Here is a 20,369-nt window from a genome sequence, read left to right on the forward strand (position 1 = left end):
AGCCCCATGTCTATGTGGGTCTGAGAGTCCTCTTGACAAAAGCACAAGCTACTGTACGAGGGGGAAAAGATGAACCCTGGGGAATCTCATGTGTTCTGATCTAGATCACATCCTGCCATGTGTAAGAGCTGCTGTGGTTTCAGAGCGCCACGCATTTGAAGTGAATGCCTCTGCTGTTGCTTGTGTTGTGTCCCTTAATCTAGATGTCCTGGCACCACTCACCCATCCTTTCCAGTTAATGAGCTGCTCATGAACCATTAGTTCTTCCTGACCACACAACATTACACGCATATGTGTGTGTGTATGTGTGTGTGTGTGTGTGTGTGTGTGTGTGTGTGGGTGTACTTGCTTATAAGTACATGGAGAGCGCATCTATTTTAATGTTGTGTGTGTATATCAGAGAGAGAGTGTGTGTACTTGAGAGATTCAGTGAGCATCTCTTCCAACACTGTGGGCACCTCATGCTGTAGCACCATAGAAACCGAGTGTGTGGGGGGGAGAAAAACACAGGCCAGTGGCTATCTAAATCAGGATAAAAGCTTTGTCTAATTGAGGTGCCATTACACTATTCCACAATACATCATGTTCCACAGCCCTGTTTGGCTCCACATGATGCAACACACACACACACACACACACACACACACACACACACACACACACACACACACACACACACACAGAGTTCTCATCAGTACACTTCTATTATGGCATGAAGTGATTTCCTGTCTCCTGCCTTCCCGACTCCTACTCTCTGTCTACCCACGTCTCTCTCTTCCCGTTTCTGCCACCCCCCCTCCCCCGCTCCCCCCCCCCCCCCGCACCAACACAATCTACTTTCCAAAAGGAAACTGCCCTTGCCACCAATTGCTTGGCATTAGTCCCAGCCATTAGAACAAGAGGTATAAAAATACACGCGCATGTAAACACCCAAAACAAAAACAAAACAAAAGCATGGTTTTGCAGGCACAAATTAGCTGGGGTAAGTTCCTAGAAAAGGGTGTCACGGGTGAACGGTGACCACCCTCAGAAAACAAGCCTCTCAGCCTTCAGTGTGGCGGGCCAACAAAACAATTAAGGACATTACCCTCACAACACACATTGTTGTTGTTGTTGTTTACGTAACTCTCCTTTATTAACACACTCAATCACATCACTTTGTCGGAGAAATTGCAGCAGTGAGTCTGTCAGTCTGTTTCTCTGAAATTTCCGCAACAATATGGTCCCTCAGAAATTATGATGCAAGCCACTGTAATAAAGGCTTCTAAGTGTCCCGTGGGTAGATATAAGTGAGTCAGAGGCTGTAGATCAAACACCAGTGGGTCAGAAATACACCAGAACACAGCCTACGGTCTGGACAAAGTCATTCATTTTTAATCTAAGGGGTTGCCTGTCTGGTGTGTATGCAGGAGCGGTGCAGAAGCATTGCTGCACACCTTCTGTCTGGCACACATACACACACAGGTCTGCATCTCGCTAAGGCTTCCAGACAGTATGGGATGCCAACGAGCTAGAGAGAGCCCAGGGGAGGGACAGCACAGAGAAGAGTAGAGCCGAAGCAAACACACAGAAGAAAAACATGGGCTGGAACAGGGTCAACCAAATTAGAGACAGCACATACAGAGCAAAGCGGGAGAGAGAGAGAGAGAGAGAGAGAGAGAAGGATGTAGAGAGGGAAAAAGAGGGAGAGAGGGACAGAGAAAGAAGCCGAAAAAAATATGAAGAGGAAAAGGTCAAGATCATTTGAGATTACGAGAAGTGAACAGACAGACAAGATAGGGGCACAGAAACAGGAAAGATAGAGAAAATGTCAAAGCAGCAGAGAGCAAGAGAGAGGGACGAGGGAGAGAGAACACGAGAGACAGAGAGAAGGAGGGAGAAAGAGAGTGGAGGGAGAGAAAGAGAGAGAGTGGAAGGAGGTAGAAGGAGAGAGTGGAGGGAGAGAAAGAGAGAGAGTGAAGGGAGAGAGAGGCAGAAAAAGAGAAGCCACATTTGGCTGAATCATTCCAGAGCGAGTGCGTAGGCTGTGGGACTCACCAAGGGGGGGTGCACCGAGGGGGGGTCCTGGTTGTCCCTGAGCTCAGCCAGCGTGGGAACAGCGTGTTTGCTCTTCCTGTGTCTAGGCCCCTCCACCGTGCGCTTCTGGGCGTGCGTGTGTGTGTGTGTGTGCGAGTGTGTGTGTTCCAAGCGCTCCTCTCCGACACTGCTGTTATTGATAACTCCTATCGAAGGATTGTTCTCCTTGTTGATGCCTTCCCTGGAGCGAGTGGGAGAATGAGAGAGAGACAGACAGAGAGGGAGAGAGATAGAGAAAGAGAGGGAGGGAGAGAGAGAGGGAGAGAGAGAGCAGGAGAGAGTAACAGATCAGCTTTTCAGATCACAGCACGAAGGAAGGAAACCATCAGGAACTATTTATTTTCTCCTTTTTTCCGCTGCTTTGCTGGAGTATCCCTAGAGGACGCACTCTTAAGGGCACAGTGAAATGACCGCATCACCCTAGTCACCCTGGTCACTACCACATATAAATACCCTGGAGAAGGACAAAAAAAACACCCCAAATATCAACACAACAAAGTTCTTATGACACCCCCCCCCCACCCCTAATTCTGTTTGGACCAAAGTGTATTATGGAGGTCTAACACTTCCCGCTTAAGCCATTGTTTTCAGTGTGGGCTTGGCAGGACTCCATGACGACTCTATCAGCAGGGATTAGTAGGCTACTGAGGCACACACACGCTTCCCCTCAATCTCACACAGACAGAGAGATGGGATCTCATATGGGAAAACACTGGTCATTACGCTGGACTGTTTTGGACAACAACTCAACACATTCCTACAGGACGCGGCCCACATCCAGAGACCGGGTCCCAGGTGACCACCTGCGCTCCTCTACGGCTTTTATCTGACCCACTCTGCCACTAAGCTGGCGATAAGACATGTCAGAAACACACACACACACACACACGCACACACACACACACACACACAGCTGTGTCACCTGTCTCGCTGTCTTTGGACTTCCTCTTGCTCGCGCAGCTGACGTCGCCTCTGACGAGCTGTTGTCACGGGAGACGCCAGTTGACAATTCGTGTCAGGGTCGTCTGAACTTTGACCCCCATGCATGTGCACATCAAACAAATGCTGCTCGACCGCAGAGCGGATCGTCCTTTCCAGGAATCTGGAGCAAAGAGAAAAGAGGAAAAAGGGAGAGACAGATGAAAATGCAACAGGACAGATAGTGGTCCTCCCTACTGCAACCACAAGGACAGCTGCATCACATCACGCCAGGCCTGCTGGCCTGGTGCTCTGATCATAGAGTATTAACGTATAAGGGTAAGTTCAGGGGTGGTTCTATAGCCTGGCTAGCGCCACCACTTCTCAATGAGATGTGGTCTGGGAAAACAAACGTTAATTTTCTCGTATTTGAAAAAATCCCCAGATCCGTTTATTGGGCGCCATGGATGTCTATCAAATGCGTCTGTGCATAGCTCATCATCATCGTCTTGCTTTCCCCCCTGTTCTGTGATTGGTCCCCTGTCTGAGGTGAACATTAGAGCGGTAGTTTCCAGGCTGCCTTAGCAGCGTGAATCAAATTGCACGCAAGGCAGCATGGGAACACCCAGGCTAGTGGTTCTATGCAGTTTGATGTAATGCATGTTAGTTTGTTACTTACTGCGCTAGGTCAGGTCTACAATTATCTGGGGAGGTCTGAGAGCTACAGTAGAGGCAGAGCGAGACAAACAGGAGTGGACAGAGAGGGCAAGATGAACAGGAAGGAGGGGAGAGAGAGAGAGAGAGAGAGTCTGTTAGAGACATGGCATACTGTACATACAATGAGTGGGCAAATTAAGCCTCTGGTGACAGTTTAAGCACCAGGCATATTGGTCAGACTCCAGGAGAATCTCTGTCATTGTCATTCAACTCTGAGCTCAACCTCATATACACCCATATGAACTCATTATATACCCCTCTTTCATCTCTGCAGCCTGTGTGTGTGTGTGTGTGTGTGTGTGTGTGTGTGTGTGTGTGTGTGTGTGTGTGTGTGTGTGTGTGTGTGTTGTGTGCACACACACACGTGTGAAGGAGAGAAGGACAGAGAGAATGTGGGAGATGACTCTGCATACCACTGGTGTGTTCCAGTCAGGGGCAATGTCAGAACCCTGGCAGCACACCTACCGCTGACTGGGAATGGCCCCTACACGCTCACACACACATTCAGGAACAAGCGCTCACTTTCCAGTACGGGGAATGTGAACAGTCGGGGGTGAGGACTGAGGAGTGGTGGTGCGTGAGTGTGTGCGACGGGTAAGGCCTCACACACACACACACACACACACACACAAACAAACACACAGGCATACAGAGACACAAACAAACACACACACACACACACACACACACACACACACACACACACACACACATACACAAACAAACACACAGGCAGACACAGACACAAACACATAAACACACACACAGGCAGATGGACACAAACTCAAAACACACACACGCACACAAACACGCAAGCATACCCACACATACAGCATAAACATAGACCTGCGGGAACATAGCAGGTGCCCATGTACAGTCCTGGCATGTTGTCTCTATGGGCCCAAGTCTCTCAGGCACCTGTCTGATCAGCTGTGTCCTGCCTAACCCAGTCTCATTCCTGTACCACACACGCACATTCAATTACTCTGAGTCAACGGGCTCTAGCCATTAGGACTCACTCAGAGCTAGTGGAGCCATGTGTTATGCAACTGCACAGGCTGTCTGGGATTTGAACCCGTGACCCCAAAATTGACTATCACTGCTCTTCACTACAAAAGACAAGGTGGTCTAGACACAGATGCCTGAGGTGCATTCAAATTTGCAAACAAAGGCAAACGTTTGCAAACAGTTTCCCGTTAGCCTTGAGTTTTCGGCGAGCGTTTGCAAACAAACGCAAACAGTCTGAGGAGGTAGTTCTCCGCGAACATACAGTGGAACTGGACATGAGTTTGACGAAGGCAACAATGCAATTACCGTTAGAATGGAATGTTAGCACCAAATCATTCAAATTTAACTGTTCAAAGAAAACATGCTCACTATGAACGTTTGCCACTGTTTGCCCAATTTGAATGCACCTCTGGACTCAACTTGATATATGTGATACAAACTAGAGAATAAACAGGTACACATTTTTCAACACCTGTAAATCTCGTAAGTGCTCGATCTATAGCCTACGTGTTCCCCAAACAGCCCCTTTGTGAGAGGCATCCGTGGACACGTGGCAATAACCTCCATTGATTCATGCCTGCAGCTCTGTCTGATGTCTCAACACAGGCTGACACTCACTTGACACCGCAGCCTCTTCCTCTTGTTGTGATGAAGGGAACGACCCGCTAGCTACATGACCTGGATGTTCAATGTCTTTGCAAACACTGAAATGATTTTTTTAACAGCTTGTCCTTAGACTCATTGATTATTCTGAATCCATCCCTTATATAATCTTGTTGATTTTTTTTTTTTTTTTAGCTTGTCATGGTTTGTGACTGTTATACTAGTGTCTCTTTTACATTATGTTTTTTATTATGGTATGCTTCGACATACTATTAAATATTAAATGTGTATATGTTAATCGGTCATTGACCCTTTTTCTAAGGGGAAGGCTCTATTTGTGAGTGAGCAAGGGTGACCCTGTGTTGGTTCTCCATAAACACTGATGTTGACAGTGACACCACAGCTTGGATGAGGACTAGTGAAAAGGCAACACATGATGTGAGGACAGCAACAAGAGTGACATTCAGATGAAATTAAATTTCTCAGGCCAAGGTAAAGGGGTGGGTAGAGGGGAAGGTGCTGTGGATAAGAAAACATCTCCGCCGAGTTCAAAAGAGGCCGGGGCTACAAAGACCGGCTTCATATGTGCCCTCTAGATCAAGGCGATGACTTAGCAAGAAATCACAACCAGGCGAACGCATCAGCAAAGCCAAGTTGATACGAGGTAAAGAGGAATGTCGTTCAAGAACAAGAGAGGTGAACCAAAGCCAAGTTGATATGAAGTGCAGAGGAATGGCGTTCAAGAGAACAAGAGAGGTGAAATAATAACCAGTCGTCAGGGCAGGATTTCCAAAAATAGGCATGACTTACATTCAGCAAGAAGGTTACTCACCGAAGATGGCTTAATGTGTAATGAACATGGCAGGTGACATTGAGACTGGGCAGTGGTTTTGATTACGGTAAAAAGTGTTGAGGTGAGAATCATTAACGCACTCTCTCCCTCTCCGGCCTGACACACACACAGCAGTTCAGAGGTCTTACCTAAGTAACCTTTCCTCCGTCCCTCCAGCTCAGCAAGCTCCATTAACACCACCAGCACATCTTACTCTTTCATAACTAATGCTGAGTGTGTGTGTGTGTGTGTGTGTGTGTGTGTGTGTGTGTGTGTGTGTGTGTGTGTGTGTGTGTGTGTGTCTGTGCTACTTCAATTTCAAAATTGTGTGATTGAGGTGACTTTCACTATATCATTTTAACTCAATCCCTGTCCCACTTCATTGAGACGGCTCTTTTCCGTTCACAACCAGTTGTTGGTGAGAGTTACAAAGTGATACCTTTGGCTTGGCTGATGTTCAAGGTAGAAATTGGATTAAAGCTTGTGTACGGTGAAAATTAAAGTTCAGGTTATGGTTAGGGTCAGTTCATTGATTCATGACAGAGATTTACTCGTAGAGATGTGTGAACATCTGGAGCGATTATATCTGCGATGATTACTCTCGCAGTGTTGAATTCTCGCAAACACTAACTGAGACAATGACTCACTTTCCCTGAACTACAGCGGTCTCTTACAGTAATACTCCCTGTATAAGGGGGTCATGTCATACACGGGTGCTTTGCCACCTTCTATTCCTACTCAGTCGGAGCTGTCCATATTTAGACTGTTATCACTACAAGTTCCCGGAGAAGCTACTGACTGGTAGACATAAAAACGTGCTACAACGGGGCTGCCAACAACAGAAAGACAGTTTGCCAATTCTACCAATACCAAGACGATGGTCGCAGATAGCCGATTACGGCGAGGTTCATCATCTGACATTTGTGTCATATTCCTCAGAACGCTGCAGTCAGTGGGCCTCTCTGGTTTCCAGTTAAGGGTTTGGTCAGTGCAAGCAGGGGGCGTGTCACCAGTGACCAGAGGAGCCGTGAGATGGACAGTGCCAAGAGGTGCGTGACGCTCTTAACGAGAGGTGGTGACAGAGACGAGGCCTTGACATATGCAAACAGACAGAGCCAAATGGTACTGTAAGAGAGTGTGGCAGCAGGGCTAACGAGAGAGAGAGAGAGAGAGAGAGCGAGAGAGAGAGAAAGAGAGAGAAAGCAACAGAGGGTGGGAGAAAGGACTAGAAAAGAGAGAGAGAGCAACAGAGGGTGGGAGAAAGGACTAGAAAAGAGAGAGTGGTAGATGGAGAGCAGTAATAGAGTGAGAGAAAGGTGGAGACGAGTACATAAAGGGGGAGATGGAGCCTTTAACAAGTGAAACCAACTAGGAGATGGAGCGAGATAGAGTGAGGGGAGAACATGGGGGGAGAAGGAGAAAGAGACAGAGAGGCAGGTGGGGGGTGAAGTCAAACATACAAAGATAGAATAAGTGTGTGTGTGTGTGTGTGTGTGTGTGTGTGTGTGTGTGTGTGTGTGTGTGTGTGTGTCTGTGTGTGTGTTGTGACATGTAAGCTATTATAGACCATTCATCATTACAGAGCCATAGTCACAATGATGGCCCTTGATCATTACATAACCGTCCTATCAGTATAAAGGAACGAAACTACACACAGCACTGGCAATTCACAGCCCAACGGCCACACATTCCCTCTGCCAGATGTGGTCAAGGTGAATCCTACTCTTCTATTATCCCAACCCCAACTCCACCAAGCCTCTGAAACCCAACTGAAAACACAAATCCTCAAACATAAGGATGAGTGGATACTACTATTACTAGCACAGTAAGGGGGAAGCGCACACACACAGACTAACGAGGAAACTCAATAAAACATCCTAATTGGCCATGACATATATACTATATGAGGTCGGGCGTGCTACGCTAACCCCATGAGACAAGCATTAACCCTGGACGCTTGTGTACAGTAGCGGTGAGAGTAGTAGGTCATTACTTGGAGGACAGTCAGTCACGATTCTTCCTCGAAACGGGTCAGTGCATTCAAATGACATGACTAGAAAAACATAGTGGAGGAAAACAAGACTTTCAAAAATGGGTCAAAGTACTGGATAGGTCACAGGAAGAGAAAAATGGCACGTGATGGAAAAGGGTCAGTGACAAATAAGGGTTGGTATGATGTCCAAATCCAATTTTTTTTCTCAGATTTTTAGTTTGCATTTCTGTTGTGTTATGTGTCATAGTATTTGATATCCCCTTTTTCAACCAAAATAAAGAATCACAGTCCCTTGATATTAATGTTTTCTCTCTATTCTTGGGTTTAAATTTCATTTTGACAGTGCAGTAAAGTGCTAAAATCATATTCTATATATAACCTAGACCTGTCTGTGAATACTATCTAATGATAGTGGTCTAAACAGACCAGTCACAGTTGTGGCTGAGCAGGGTATTTAGGGGCTGTTGTGTGTTGTAATAACGAAAGCATTTCCTTATAGTTGTTGACAGATCCGCAGTAATGGAGAGGAGTGACACACTGCAATTTACTCTAAACATGCGCACACACACACACACACACACACACACACACACACACTTGACACCCGCATCCAGACATGCACGTGCTCACGTACACACTCCACATGGGGCTAAAAAAAAGGAAAAGAAAACACTGCAAAGAGGGTCAAGGGGGAATGAACATGGGCTGAAAAACAAAAAACATGAAATGAAAAAAAGATAGTCAAAACAAAAACACAGCTCTGCACCATTCCCCATTGTTCCCGTCCCACACCACCAGACGTCAAGTTACAGAAAATATACTTCAGCAGTCCCCTCCACACCATGAGGCATTCAGGCAATCCCAGGCCTGTTACGCCACTCTGGAGTCAGTCTTTTAGGCTGGATTGGGAACGCACACTTCCTTTGTCAACATGCTTATTATGACCAAGAGGTGCGCTGATCTGCTCTGCTCTAGTCTGGAAGTGGATTAGTCTGTTATTGAACCTTTTGAAGTGTGGATCTGACCAAAGGCAAGTAGGCAGCGGGCCCAAACTGACCACAACACTGAGAAGGAGAGAGAGTAGAGGAGAGGAGAGAGGAAAAGAGGAGAGGGGGAGATGGAGGGAGGAGAGAGGGAGAAAGAGGGGGAGTGGTACTGTATATATCGTGGGCCCGAAGCGACAACCTCACATGGACGTCATGGACATCTGAGGAAACATCTGAGGAGCCATGTGTGTTTGGTACTGAGTGAGTGAGAGTTTGGTCTGAGCATGTGGACAAGCATGTGCTTGTGTGTCAGAGTGTGTGTGTGTGTGTGTGTGTGTGTGTGTGTGTGGGTGTGGGTGTGTGTGTGTGTGTGTGTGGTGTGTGTGTGTGATCAGGCACCATGGTCCTCTGAGTAGTCATATGCTGAAGCATCACCCATACAGGAAATGATGGCAGAGAAAGAACTGGATCTCACTGGGCAGCACAGCCAGTGCTGTCATGGACGTGTGCAGGCTCAGGAATGTCTCTGGACAAGGCTATTTTGCTTCAGCATATTCAGTGTGTTGTCGTGGCTGCAGAGTGAAACTGTGTTACTGTTTATGTTATGTACAACTTCCTGTCTGTTTTACACCAATCACAGTTTGCACAATTTGCACATCACTTGTGCATCACCCTGTTTTCCATTTTGACTCATTTTAGTTACAGGCTATCCATCATGTAGTTATTTGTAACCAAGTGTCTGTTCCCCTTGAAGAGAAAGTAGCTGCTCTGTACTTCTCCACATTTCTGTGCACTTTGACACATACTCTGTCATCTCTACAACTGCACCTCTCCCACTCACTCTCTTCCTCTTTTGCCCACATATTTCTACTCTCTTCAGTCTTGCACACTATCCTCTCCCTTATCTCAAATTCACACCAAGCTAGCATGTACACAGTCTATGCACACATAAACAAAGCAAGAGCACAGGGCAGGGCCTACCTCACGTAGAATGGGGATATTGGTCTCTCCTCCTCCAGGGAGCTGTGTTGGAGAAAACAAACAAACAACAGGTTACGCTGTGATTAGGCTTCGTCATGACCTAAACAGCCGTGCTGTTGTTGGGGTGATTTTTTTCCCTCTTCCACCTCTCATATGATCCTGAAACTGTTTTTCAGAGTACAACAAAAACTGGGGGGAGGCGTTTAAAAAAAAAAAAAAAAAAAAACGCCTTTTGTGTGTGGAACAATGAGCACCTAGCGCCCCAGTCCAGTGCCTTTGTTGTGCTTGTCTCCGCTAATTATTCTGACTGGCACTGGTCGAGCCCAGAGCAAAAATATAGTGTGCACACACGTACACACCCACACCCACACACACACACACACTGGCACTTTGCCAGTGACACATGATGAAATTATGCAACGATAAAAGAGGAACTTAATGTCTACATTGCTTAATTTTCACATACTGACACTCTCAGATCGGATATTTCACAAGAGCCTACGTTAGTGCAGCAATCTGTTCTGTAAATCAGGCAAAGTAAAACATCTACCACATGGTTACCAGATGTAATTAGCTGATATGATCTACGCCAAACTCATTTGGTAACATCTGAAAAGGGAAAAGACTAAACGTACTGTCTAAAAATACTCTACAACAAGAACATTCTTTTGCTACAAAAAACTTTGATTTGATTAATTTGCTACAAAAAAAATGATTGTTATCATGAATGCCAGGAACATTTGAATGAAATATGCATTTACAAGGTACAACATAAAACAAATACATTTATGAAATATGAGCGTAATGGATTGGACCTGATTGAAGACCTTGCTGCCTCTGACTTCTGTGTGGTGCATACAGAGTGCTGAATACAGATCCACTGCATTATAGACACAAGCAGAAGTGTGTCCTGTTATTCAACTCCCTCAGTAGAAACCTTGACCTGCTCATTTTTTCATACATTAGCTATGATTTATGTGGCCCTCTAGCTAAACCAAACGTGGCCTAAGTAAACACAGCATTCAATGGAAGAGTGAGTCTCGACAGCTTACAGTAACTGAGCTGTTTATTCTTGCAGGGTGATATGTGGGCTACTGTTCATCCAAGCGTCCCAAGGCCAGGCAGCACACTTTTATATTTCATACACAGCGACGCTACACACTGACACAATGTAATGCAGTATACTTGCAAAAAGAGAGCTGAGAGAGATATTGGAAAGATTTTTTTTTTTAAAAATGTACAATGCACATATAAATAGCTTTACACATCACACCAACCAATACATGCCTTCAGTGGGGTTCAACCAAAGACTCACGACGAGAAGAGCTGCGATGTTGTAAAACCTTACAACTTAGACTAGACATGTTGAATGCTTTTGCGACAGCTTGCACAACGTGTTAATTCACACTGCTGCAACAGTTTCGTCTCGTCGCGGATCTTTGTTGTGAGCTGGGCCTTAGAAGCAGAAAGGCTGCGTCTTTAAGGATGCTTCCTGTGATAGCCTCAGCCTCAGCCTCAGCCCTGGGTCTACTGCAGCATGGCAGGACCCCAACATCCTAATCAGCAGCTGCCCACAGTGCCAGACCACCATAAGGGACTTGTCTAGGGTTAGGGCTATTTCATTCATTTCAAGTCATTTAATGCTTTAAAAAAAATGCTTTCAGACACTCACTGGGAAGAAATGGAGATGTTGCCTTACGCTTTTGAGGCTGGTGAGATCCTCTGTTTTGTTATTTAGAAGAACTTGCTCTTTTTGCTCACTGTTTGGATGGAGCAAAATAAGAGATCCTGCATCATCTGGCTACTTGACTGTCTCACATGTATACCAAATATTGTTTGGTAATATCAAAGAGACATCTATGTAAAAAAGATTAAAACATAAAAAGATAAAGAAGGAGAAGCTAGATAGGTAAATGGACCGATGCCAGGGCCATTGAAAATTACAGGTGTTTTTTATAAAAACAAAACTGAATCCATGAGTTCTACTTCAACACTGAAACATGAGCAACATCCACAATCACTGGATTTGACCAAACAAATGAAAACAAGAATCAGTTCACTCTATTTCCTTTGTAGGATATAGATGCTGTACATGCCACAGATAAACCAGCTTAGGGCCCTATTGATCCCGATTAGTACATTTCAGTGGTTCACAGGGCCACAGTGAAACAATGGCGTTAACAGAGCTAAGCTGCATTGTTGAGCGGCCCATTCACTGGAGTCCCGTTCTGCTGGCCGTGGCCAGTTACCACGGGCAGCACGGGCAGCCGTTCCAGTGGGCTGTGTGTGTTGTAACACCAGAGAGAGAGAGAGAGAGAGAGAGAGAGAGAGAGAGAGAGAGAGAGAGAGAGAGAGAGGAGGCAGGCGACTGGTGCAGCCGGCCCCTGGGTACGTACTATGGCTCGGCGCTCCAGTGGGCTGTGTGTGTTGTAACACCAGGGCCGTGGAGGACGGAGAGAGAGAGAGAGAGAGAGAGAGAGAGAGAGAGAGAGAGAGCGAGAGAGGAGGCAGGCGACTGGTGCGGCTGGCCGGAGGGTACGTACTATGGGGCTCGGCGCTCCAGCCTCGCCGAGGATTTAGGGCCCATTCACACAGGAGCCAAGAAAACAAGGCCAAAGTTCAAGCCCACTAGAAATGCTCACGGCATCACATGACGGCACCTCTGGAGGAATGTGGGGGTGAAGGTGTGTTTGTGCTGAAGGAGTGTTTACATGTTTGGGGGAAAGTGAATGGGAATGTGTGTATGTGTGTGTGTGTGTATGTGTGTGTGTGTGTGTGTGTGTGTGTGTGTGTGTGTGTGTGTGTGTGTGTGTGTGTGTGTGTGTGTGCCTGAATGTATACAATGAAGCTCTATTCTGCCGACAGTAAATTACAAAGGAAATATTTACTTTAGCTTGACAATGTAATTAATTACAATACTACATTAATATTTGCCTTTGCCTGCTTTTATTATTAAAACAGTGTGAGTTATTTTTATGTTTCTAAACCCTAATTTTCAACCTTTCCGAACTTCTCTAGAAATCAGGTCTGAGGTACCAGGCACACACTGTGGCATTTCACCACCCAGCTTGTGAATTCAGTGGGAATCTGGACGAGTGTTTTTTTCCCCTTCTCACCCAGGGTGGTGTTACATAGTCTGGCCGGAGTATTAAAATAATATGTGTGCCGTCATGAATTACAAAACAGAAATCCCTCCTTTCTATCCCTGACAGGGGGAATTAACAAAGCCCTTTCACAAAGTTTTAGCTAACACAGATGAGCAGTGCAGGCCAGACCAGACCTCAACATTCCCCTAGTTAGTATTTGACAAAAGTGTTTTTTCTTCATTCTTGTCCAGACTATTAGGTGCTCAAATTCCAAATTTGGTAGCGGTCTGTCCTTTCTGATCCACTGACCCTGACCCCTTCTCCCAGCCACCTTGTAATCAATATAATAATGTGATATAAAAGGTGCTTCGTCATTCATAGTGTGATCCAAATTGACCAAAGTTGACCTCACTCTTAGTGTGGCACCCAACATCCAACTTTCAAAAAATGTTGGTACACACACACTGCAGCATACTGCACAGACACATCCCACAGTTTATCTTTTTAAATCACATAAAAACATTCCATACGCTACATCCAGCCAAAAGATGACAGTACAAAGGGTAGTGTGAGCAACATGGGTACACATTGTACCTATTTCAATGTGAATCCATATCATGTATATCATGTGTATTTCAATACACTCTATTTGCCTGCAGGAGTATCCAGAGGAGTGCTAAGAACGTGCCTCAGCCTAATACAGCAGCAGGCCCGCCGAGACAAGGAAGTGACCGCGCGAGAGCTTGGAAACTGGGCGAACTGGGTTGTGTCCCGCCGTACCCTCTACCTCTCACTCTGCATTAAAATTCCATAACGGGAGACCGGGTAAGAAGGATGAGGCTTGCCACACATTCCCAGAATGCTTGTACTGTAAGTCCAACAAAAGTACAGTACAGCAAATGGCTGCTAAGCCTCTCTGAGCTGGCTTGAAAATGCCGTACCTACGCAAGCGGGCGGTTTCAACACCGCGTGTGAAGCGTCACCGTGGAGGGATGGCGTCGGCGCCGTAAGAGTAATGAAGTCACTGCCGCGGAGCGCTTGACCCGACAGGGGGCCTGCCGTGGTGCTAAGTTTGGATAATGGAGTGAGGGGAACATTGACCCCTGCAAGAGACCCCAGGCTATAGGGGTCAAGTCCATAGGCACACACTTGCCCCAGCAACAAGACAGGTGGACAAAGCTAAATCTGTATGTGCATAGGTTGTTTTCCGTGTGTCTGTGCACGTGAGCGACAAGTACACAGAGAAATAGCAATATGTTTGTGTGTGCACGTGTGTGTGTATGTGTTTGCTGTGCTTGTGTGTGTGGGTATGTGTTTGGTGTGCTTGCTCGTGTGGGTGCGTATGAGAGAATGAGAGAGAGAGAGAGAAACAGAGAGAGAGAGAGAGAGAGAGAGAGACTGTGTGAAATGAGTGGAGGGTCTGGTAGGGAATGTGTGTGTGTGTGTGTGTGTGTGTGTGTGTGTGTGTGTGTGTGTGTGTGTGTGTGTGTGTGTGTGTGTGTGTGTGTGTGTGTGTGTGTGTGCGTGTGTGTGTGTGTGTGTGTGCGTGCGTGTGTGTGTGTGTGTGTGAGCTTGCCCTCTCAGGTATGTGCTATGTGTGCGCAGACTCTAATCTGGCTGATAACGGTGGCCACACAGCAGCTGTGAATATACTGCAGGTCCTCGTCGGTGTGACAAAAACAAAAGAAAAGACAAACATCTCTTTAGAGTGCTCACTTCTGCCTGGGGTCCTTTCTAAAGAGTGCTTTTCACCAATAGATGTTTTTTTTACACTCAAATGAACACTTGCTTGCCCAATACATGACCAGGTTAACAGTAGTCAATGCACAGTCATCGTCGTCCTTATCAGGCAGCGAGCCAAGCTTAGTGTAACTGTACTCCCATGAGCTTTGCAGCTGTCTCTGTGGCGCAATCGGTTAGCGCGTTCGGCTGTTAACCGAAAGGTTGGTGGTTCAAGCCCACCCAGGGACGCAGCTCTTTTCCCAGAGATAGGGGAAGCAGGAAAACGGCAGAACCTTATAGACACAGACCTCACTTGCAAACCAAATTAGTGGAACGTAAGAGGAGACTTCCTCTGCCAGGCACAAGTCTATTTCCCTCTGCAGCCCCAGACAATCCTCATATCCAGTGGTCCGCTGTGACCCAGTATTCCAAACAGGTGTCACTACACTGCTAACTTTCCTCAAATCTCTCAGGAGTTACATCACTCCCATGGCAACCATGAAGCACCTTACTGTGTAGGTGCCTCACACTACCTGCCCACCCATGCAGCTAGCAGTCCAGACAATGTGCTAATGGCCTACCATACCCATGCTACTGTGTGCTGAGCAAATTCCCTCCGTCATGCTTCTGGAGCGAACCCTCCCTGAATACGTAGTTGTGGAGGATGTAGAGGATAGCAACTGGAAACAAATCCAAAAGAGTCTCCTCAGTTCTAAGAAACAAGACTGAGACTACAAAGGTGACGCTGTTTCTGAGGTTGCGGCACATACTGTGCGCTTCCACCACCATCCAATATGGCCTGCTGGTTGGCATATGGGCAGTGCTTAGCTCTGTGTAGCTACACAATATCAAAGATCCTTAATTACTGACAAGATAGAGCAACATAATGCATCTCTATGTTAGAAAAATTCGAACAGTTCCTGTCTGCTTAAAGAGGCGTGTCGCAAAGACGTCATAGTGGGATATCTATCTCTGTCAGATCGGCAAGCAGTTCAGTTCGAATGTTAAAAGGTCTGCTTAAAGGGGGATTTAGCCCCCCTCCCCTTTGCGAAGACAGAACGCGGAAATGATCGAACGTTTGCGCCTCTCGCTCCGCTTTAACCCTCTCTGACAATATGACAATATGACGCAGCCTTTCCTGTCACACTGGTGCTCTAGACGTGCAGAGGACTCAGAGTGAATGCAGACTATGTTGGAGCTTTAGAGGTGTGTGTGTGTGTGTGTGTGTGTGTGTGTGGGGTGGGGTGGAGGGGGGGGGGGGGGGTGGGGGGTGGAACAGAGACATGTCACTGTTAAACGCACACACGCAGCGGGGCGTTACGGGGGGGTCAGTTCTTTTTCCACTTAGGTGAGACGCCAGCATGAAGCCTCCGCTCTCATTCACAGGCGGAGCCAGCCAGGGCATGCAGGTGGCTGCTGGAATGGGGTCCCTGGCGAGGCCCAGCTCTGGACAGTCTGAACTGGAGAGAGACTGACCTCATTGCAGAGAGCTCCACAAATGGCCAATTGTATAAGTGTTCAACAAAAGCAGAATATGAGAATTTAAACCCACATGTTGGGTGAGCATCTGGGTTTGTGAGCTTACCTTTACATATGATATGATATTATATGATATGATAGGCTATATGATATTATGTATGGTAACAAGTCAAAACAGTCTCCTAGAATTTTCTACCCAGCGATCTAAATATGAGCTCCCCTCCACCAAGGAAAGACCAGGGCAGAACTGACTGAGAGACTAGAATCTAGGTTTATGTACGGTAGGAAAGCCCACATTTGCTTCCTGAACCCTGCCTAAAGGCCACAAGACATAAACGTGCAACCCAACCCTGCACAACGTAGCATAGCAGTGCATTTTAGCGTGATCAAGTGCTCACTAATATGCCAGGGGTACGCCCTCCACATCAGTGCCACCGTCACTTGTTCCTCTTCTCCGATGCCAATGGGTGTCAACATATGTTAGCTGACTACACAAGAAAAGGCACTTAGTAATATGAGTATTATAATATCATAACGAAGGTTCCGTTACGTAGACACAGAACTTTCATTGTATATTACTATATCATAATATGATCATAATATGATAATGAAACAAAATGAATACTGCATATAAGAATATAATAATTCTACATTGTATTGTTGTCCAAATGTGAGCGTATGACATTAAGCTCTCAATAATATGTAGATCCTGACAATGTTGGTATAATGACCAGGGAAAGGTGGGAGGTATGTTTAGGCTTTTCCCTGCTGTGATCTTGGCATGCTGCCTGTTTCTAGCAAGGGACTCATTTCCAGCGTTTGTTTGCACAACATCTTACTCCACCCAGAGTCGATGAGTTCATATAGCCTACTGGCTGCCTCTGGATATTAGGAGCAATCACACACATCAACTTGTGGCAGTTCTAGGTTAGCCAATTAGCTGTATGGCTGAGTATTTCTGCTGATATCATGAACAAACAAAACAAATAGTAAATACATTACTTTACAGCAGCTGAGATCAACATGCCCATTAAATCACTTAGGTATGAAGACTACATAAAGAATGCTAGTATTACATTATTAAACAGTGTTATTTTAGCATCGGCTTCTAAGAGCCAATCCTCAAAGACAGAGCAGAGGAAAAGAGAGAGGCAAACAGCATACAAAGGAGACCCCCCCCCCCCCCCCCCCCAACAAAGAGAGAAAGAGCAGTGGTGGTGCTATTCTGGGAGATACCCGATCATGCCCCTGCTCAGCTTTCACTGGCTTATAATAGGCACTAAGGAGCACTGCAGCCCCGACTGGCCCTAAATATAGGGAGACATCAGCAACAAAACAACACAGCACAACAGCCCAGCAGCAGCAGCATGCATACACCTGGCTACCTTGGACCACACCTGCATGGTATGGGATGGCTTGAGGCCTCCTTGTGCTGTTTGGGTTTAGTTCTTTAAAAGCATAACTTACATCCAAGTTGGATAAGCAGTACAGTCTCATACAGGTGTGACTTGCATTTTATCTCCCTAGGCTGCAGGATGGTTATAGTGGTGCTTTATGGGGGTAAGAAGGTCTGACCTCAGCCTCTTGTAAAAGTTGATTGTTGGATATCTTTGTTTTGAAAGAGGGCTGCAATTAAGATAAACTATATGATCGCAGTTGAAGACTGTAAAACCATAAAGTACTCTAAATTCAGGTGGTATTTCCGTCGGCTCGGTTAGAGTAAATCTAAAGATTTGGCAACCTTGGCTGGGAAGGCATCTGTCTGCAGTGATTTCAGTCATTTAACAAGTGCTAATCACGAATTACTAAATGAAACAGTAATACACTCTTGGCAAGTAAGACAGCATTCCAAGGTCTACACCCTGGTCAGTCCGTATCAGACTACAATTCTCAATTGTCATATGCTGTCTCCTATCTGCTACGGCTGCACCAATCAAAAGAGACACACGACCCATTTAATGTAACAAGACACTCATATTCTCATGGCACGCTGATACATCCTGCTCAGGCGGCGCACACTGACCTGCTCAAGGTCTCGCCGCTCCTGCTGGGGCTCACTCCCTCCGGGGCCAGCTCCATGGCCTCCGGGCTGGGGCTCCGCACCAGGGGACACGGGGGAGAGGGCGTCCAGGTGCCGGGGCCAGAGTCCTGGGAGAGCAGCCCTGGAGACAGGGCCCTGGGGCTGGAGCAGGGCTCTGGGGCTGGAACCAGGGGCAGAGGTCTGGCGTGGGGAAGGCCGACCAAGAGAGCGGGCTGGGGCAGGACTCGCTGCTGACTTGCCATTTCACCTTTAAGCTTCTTCACCTGACGCAGAGAGAACGAAACGAAAGGAAAGAGAAAGAGGAGAGGATCAAACAGTCTTCATACAGTAGAGATCCTGTGCCCAGCAGTTGCATAACACAATCAAATCAGCCGACCTTCGCACAGATGAGGTGTCTATAAAAAAACATGCTTTAAAAGATCCGGTCAACAACGAAGGCATGCCACCTGAGCCAGGCTGAGGGGAAAAACCCTGCGTGTCTGTCTCCGGAGTCTGGGCACTCTCTTACCTTCTCCACACTGAGCGACTGCGTGTGCTGAGGGGTGATAGAATAGGTGTAGAAACGAACCCTAATTATAGCCACATCAAAACCTGAGTCTGCCATCTCTTCTGATACTTTACTTAGTAGATAAGAGTTAGACATGAAATGCTGAGGCACTCCCTACATTTAAAATCCTGCTATAAAAGACACCGCGTTCTCAGTGCTGTTTTGAGAATCTAATATACACAAAGAAATAAAGCGGCGAAGACAACAGCTTTAAAGGGACAGCCACAGAAAACAATAATGATCCGCATACTGACTTCAGTGGCTGTTTTGGGTCAGACTCTGGAGAAGTCGATGGCCAAACCATTAGGACTTCCATGACGCATGGCAAGAGCTGCCGGACGAGAGAGACTGGCTGTTCCAGCAAAGGTCTTGCACTAACTAATTTGATAATGTGCTGTTTTAAGCCTGGGGTTTGACCAATGATTAGCAGACAAAGGGACAGGAATGTCATTTGTATCCTTTATGTTGCCAGCTTGCTACAATCATAAAGGTCCAAATGTAGAATCAAAAGAGAACGTTGATAACAGACAATGTTCCTTTGCTCAGACATTTCAACCTATCCCAAGCTGTCCAGGCCTCGGCCACTTCATAATCAATGTTCATTAGTTCATTGGCACGACTAAATCCTTCCATCTTAATGACCTCGGCAGGTCCCCACATCTCAGAGAGGGCAAGGGTGGGCGAGTGCAGATTACTGTGCTCAAGTGTGCTGGTGATGAGATTGGGGAGGACTGGCACAGCTGTGTTAATGATCCACTGTCTAATGTGGGCCAGTGGGAAACAAAGCTCTGTGCTCAAGCTCTCAGTTGTACCATGGCATGAAGGCGCCCCAGATTACATTAGACCAAAAACGAGTGGAACAAGAGAGAACATGAATATTTATATCATATTTTTTTTTAAAAAAAGACTAAAAAAAAAAGACAACTCATTAAAAAAAAACAATAGATCTGTGGCTCTGGCTCTGTGTTTCAAACATTTTAAAATGTCATTTAAGGTATCTTTGTAATCCATTGCAAAATAATTGCCCCAAAATAGCCCCACTCAATAGCCATCCTTATTTACTGATTACTTTGGCTTTTTGAGAGGTAAACAAATGTTTTCCAGATAACGCTTTGAGATAAAGCTCACTCCCTCAAACACACGAGCAGATCTGGTGTGAGTGGCCAAAATCTCCCCTGGCCGGTCTGAAGGACGGAGGGTGACCTCCACAAAGTCCATATTTACAGTAGCACAGCTTTCATCAGATAGCGGCCCTCTCACGTTTTCTATCCTGGATTTTAATCTAGGAATTTGCTCTTAGCAGTGCACTGCTCCACAGCCCCCCAGTTCTAACCTCAGCACCATATCAAAGAAACAAGGGCAGCTACATTGCAGGGGGAA

General features: G+C 46.3%; 1 protein-coding gene and 1 non-coding gene across 4 annotated transcripts in view; one reads left to right on the forward strand and one right to left on the reverse strand.

Moving 5' to 3' along the window:
- The window catches only part of fam13a (family with sequence similarity 13 member A), a 58,598-nt gene that overhangs the window by 19,822 nt on the left and 18,407 nt on the right, over window positions 1–20,369 (reverse strand). For all 3 annotated transcript variants that reach the window (XM_062523120.1, XM_062523130.1, XM_062523124.1), the window contains exons 8-12: window positions 18,425–18,705; window positions 10,115–10,156; window positions 3,674–3,715; window positions 2,999–3,178; window positions 2,038–2,257 (exon numbers count right to left, since the gene is read on the reverse strand). In XM_062523120.1, coding sequence (XP_062379104.1) covers window positions 2,038–2,257; window positions 2,999–3,178; window positions 3,674–3,715; window positions 10,115–10,156; window positions 18,425–18,705 — 765 coding nt within the window. The remainder of the gene's footprint in view (window positions 1–2,037; window positions 2,258–2,998; window positions 3,179–3,673; window positions 3,716–10,114; window positions 10,157–18,424; window positions 18,706–20,369) is intronic.
- On the forward strand, window positions 15,098–15,171 carry trnan-guu (transfer RNA asparagine (anticodon GUU)). Its single transcript has one exon. It is a non-coding gene; the product is annotated as a tRNA-Asn (tRNA).

This window comes from Sardina pilchardus, chromosome 2 (genome assembly GCF_963854185.1).
Source record: "Sardina pilchardus chromosome 2, fSarPil1.1, whole genome shotgun sequence".
NCBI lineage: Eukaryota > Metazoa > Chordata > Actinopteri > Clupeiformes > Clupeidae > Sardina > Sardina pilchardus.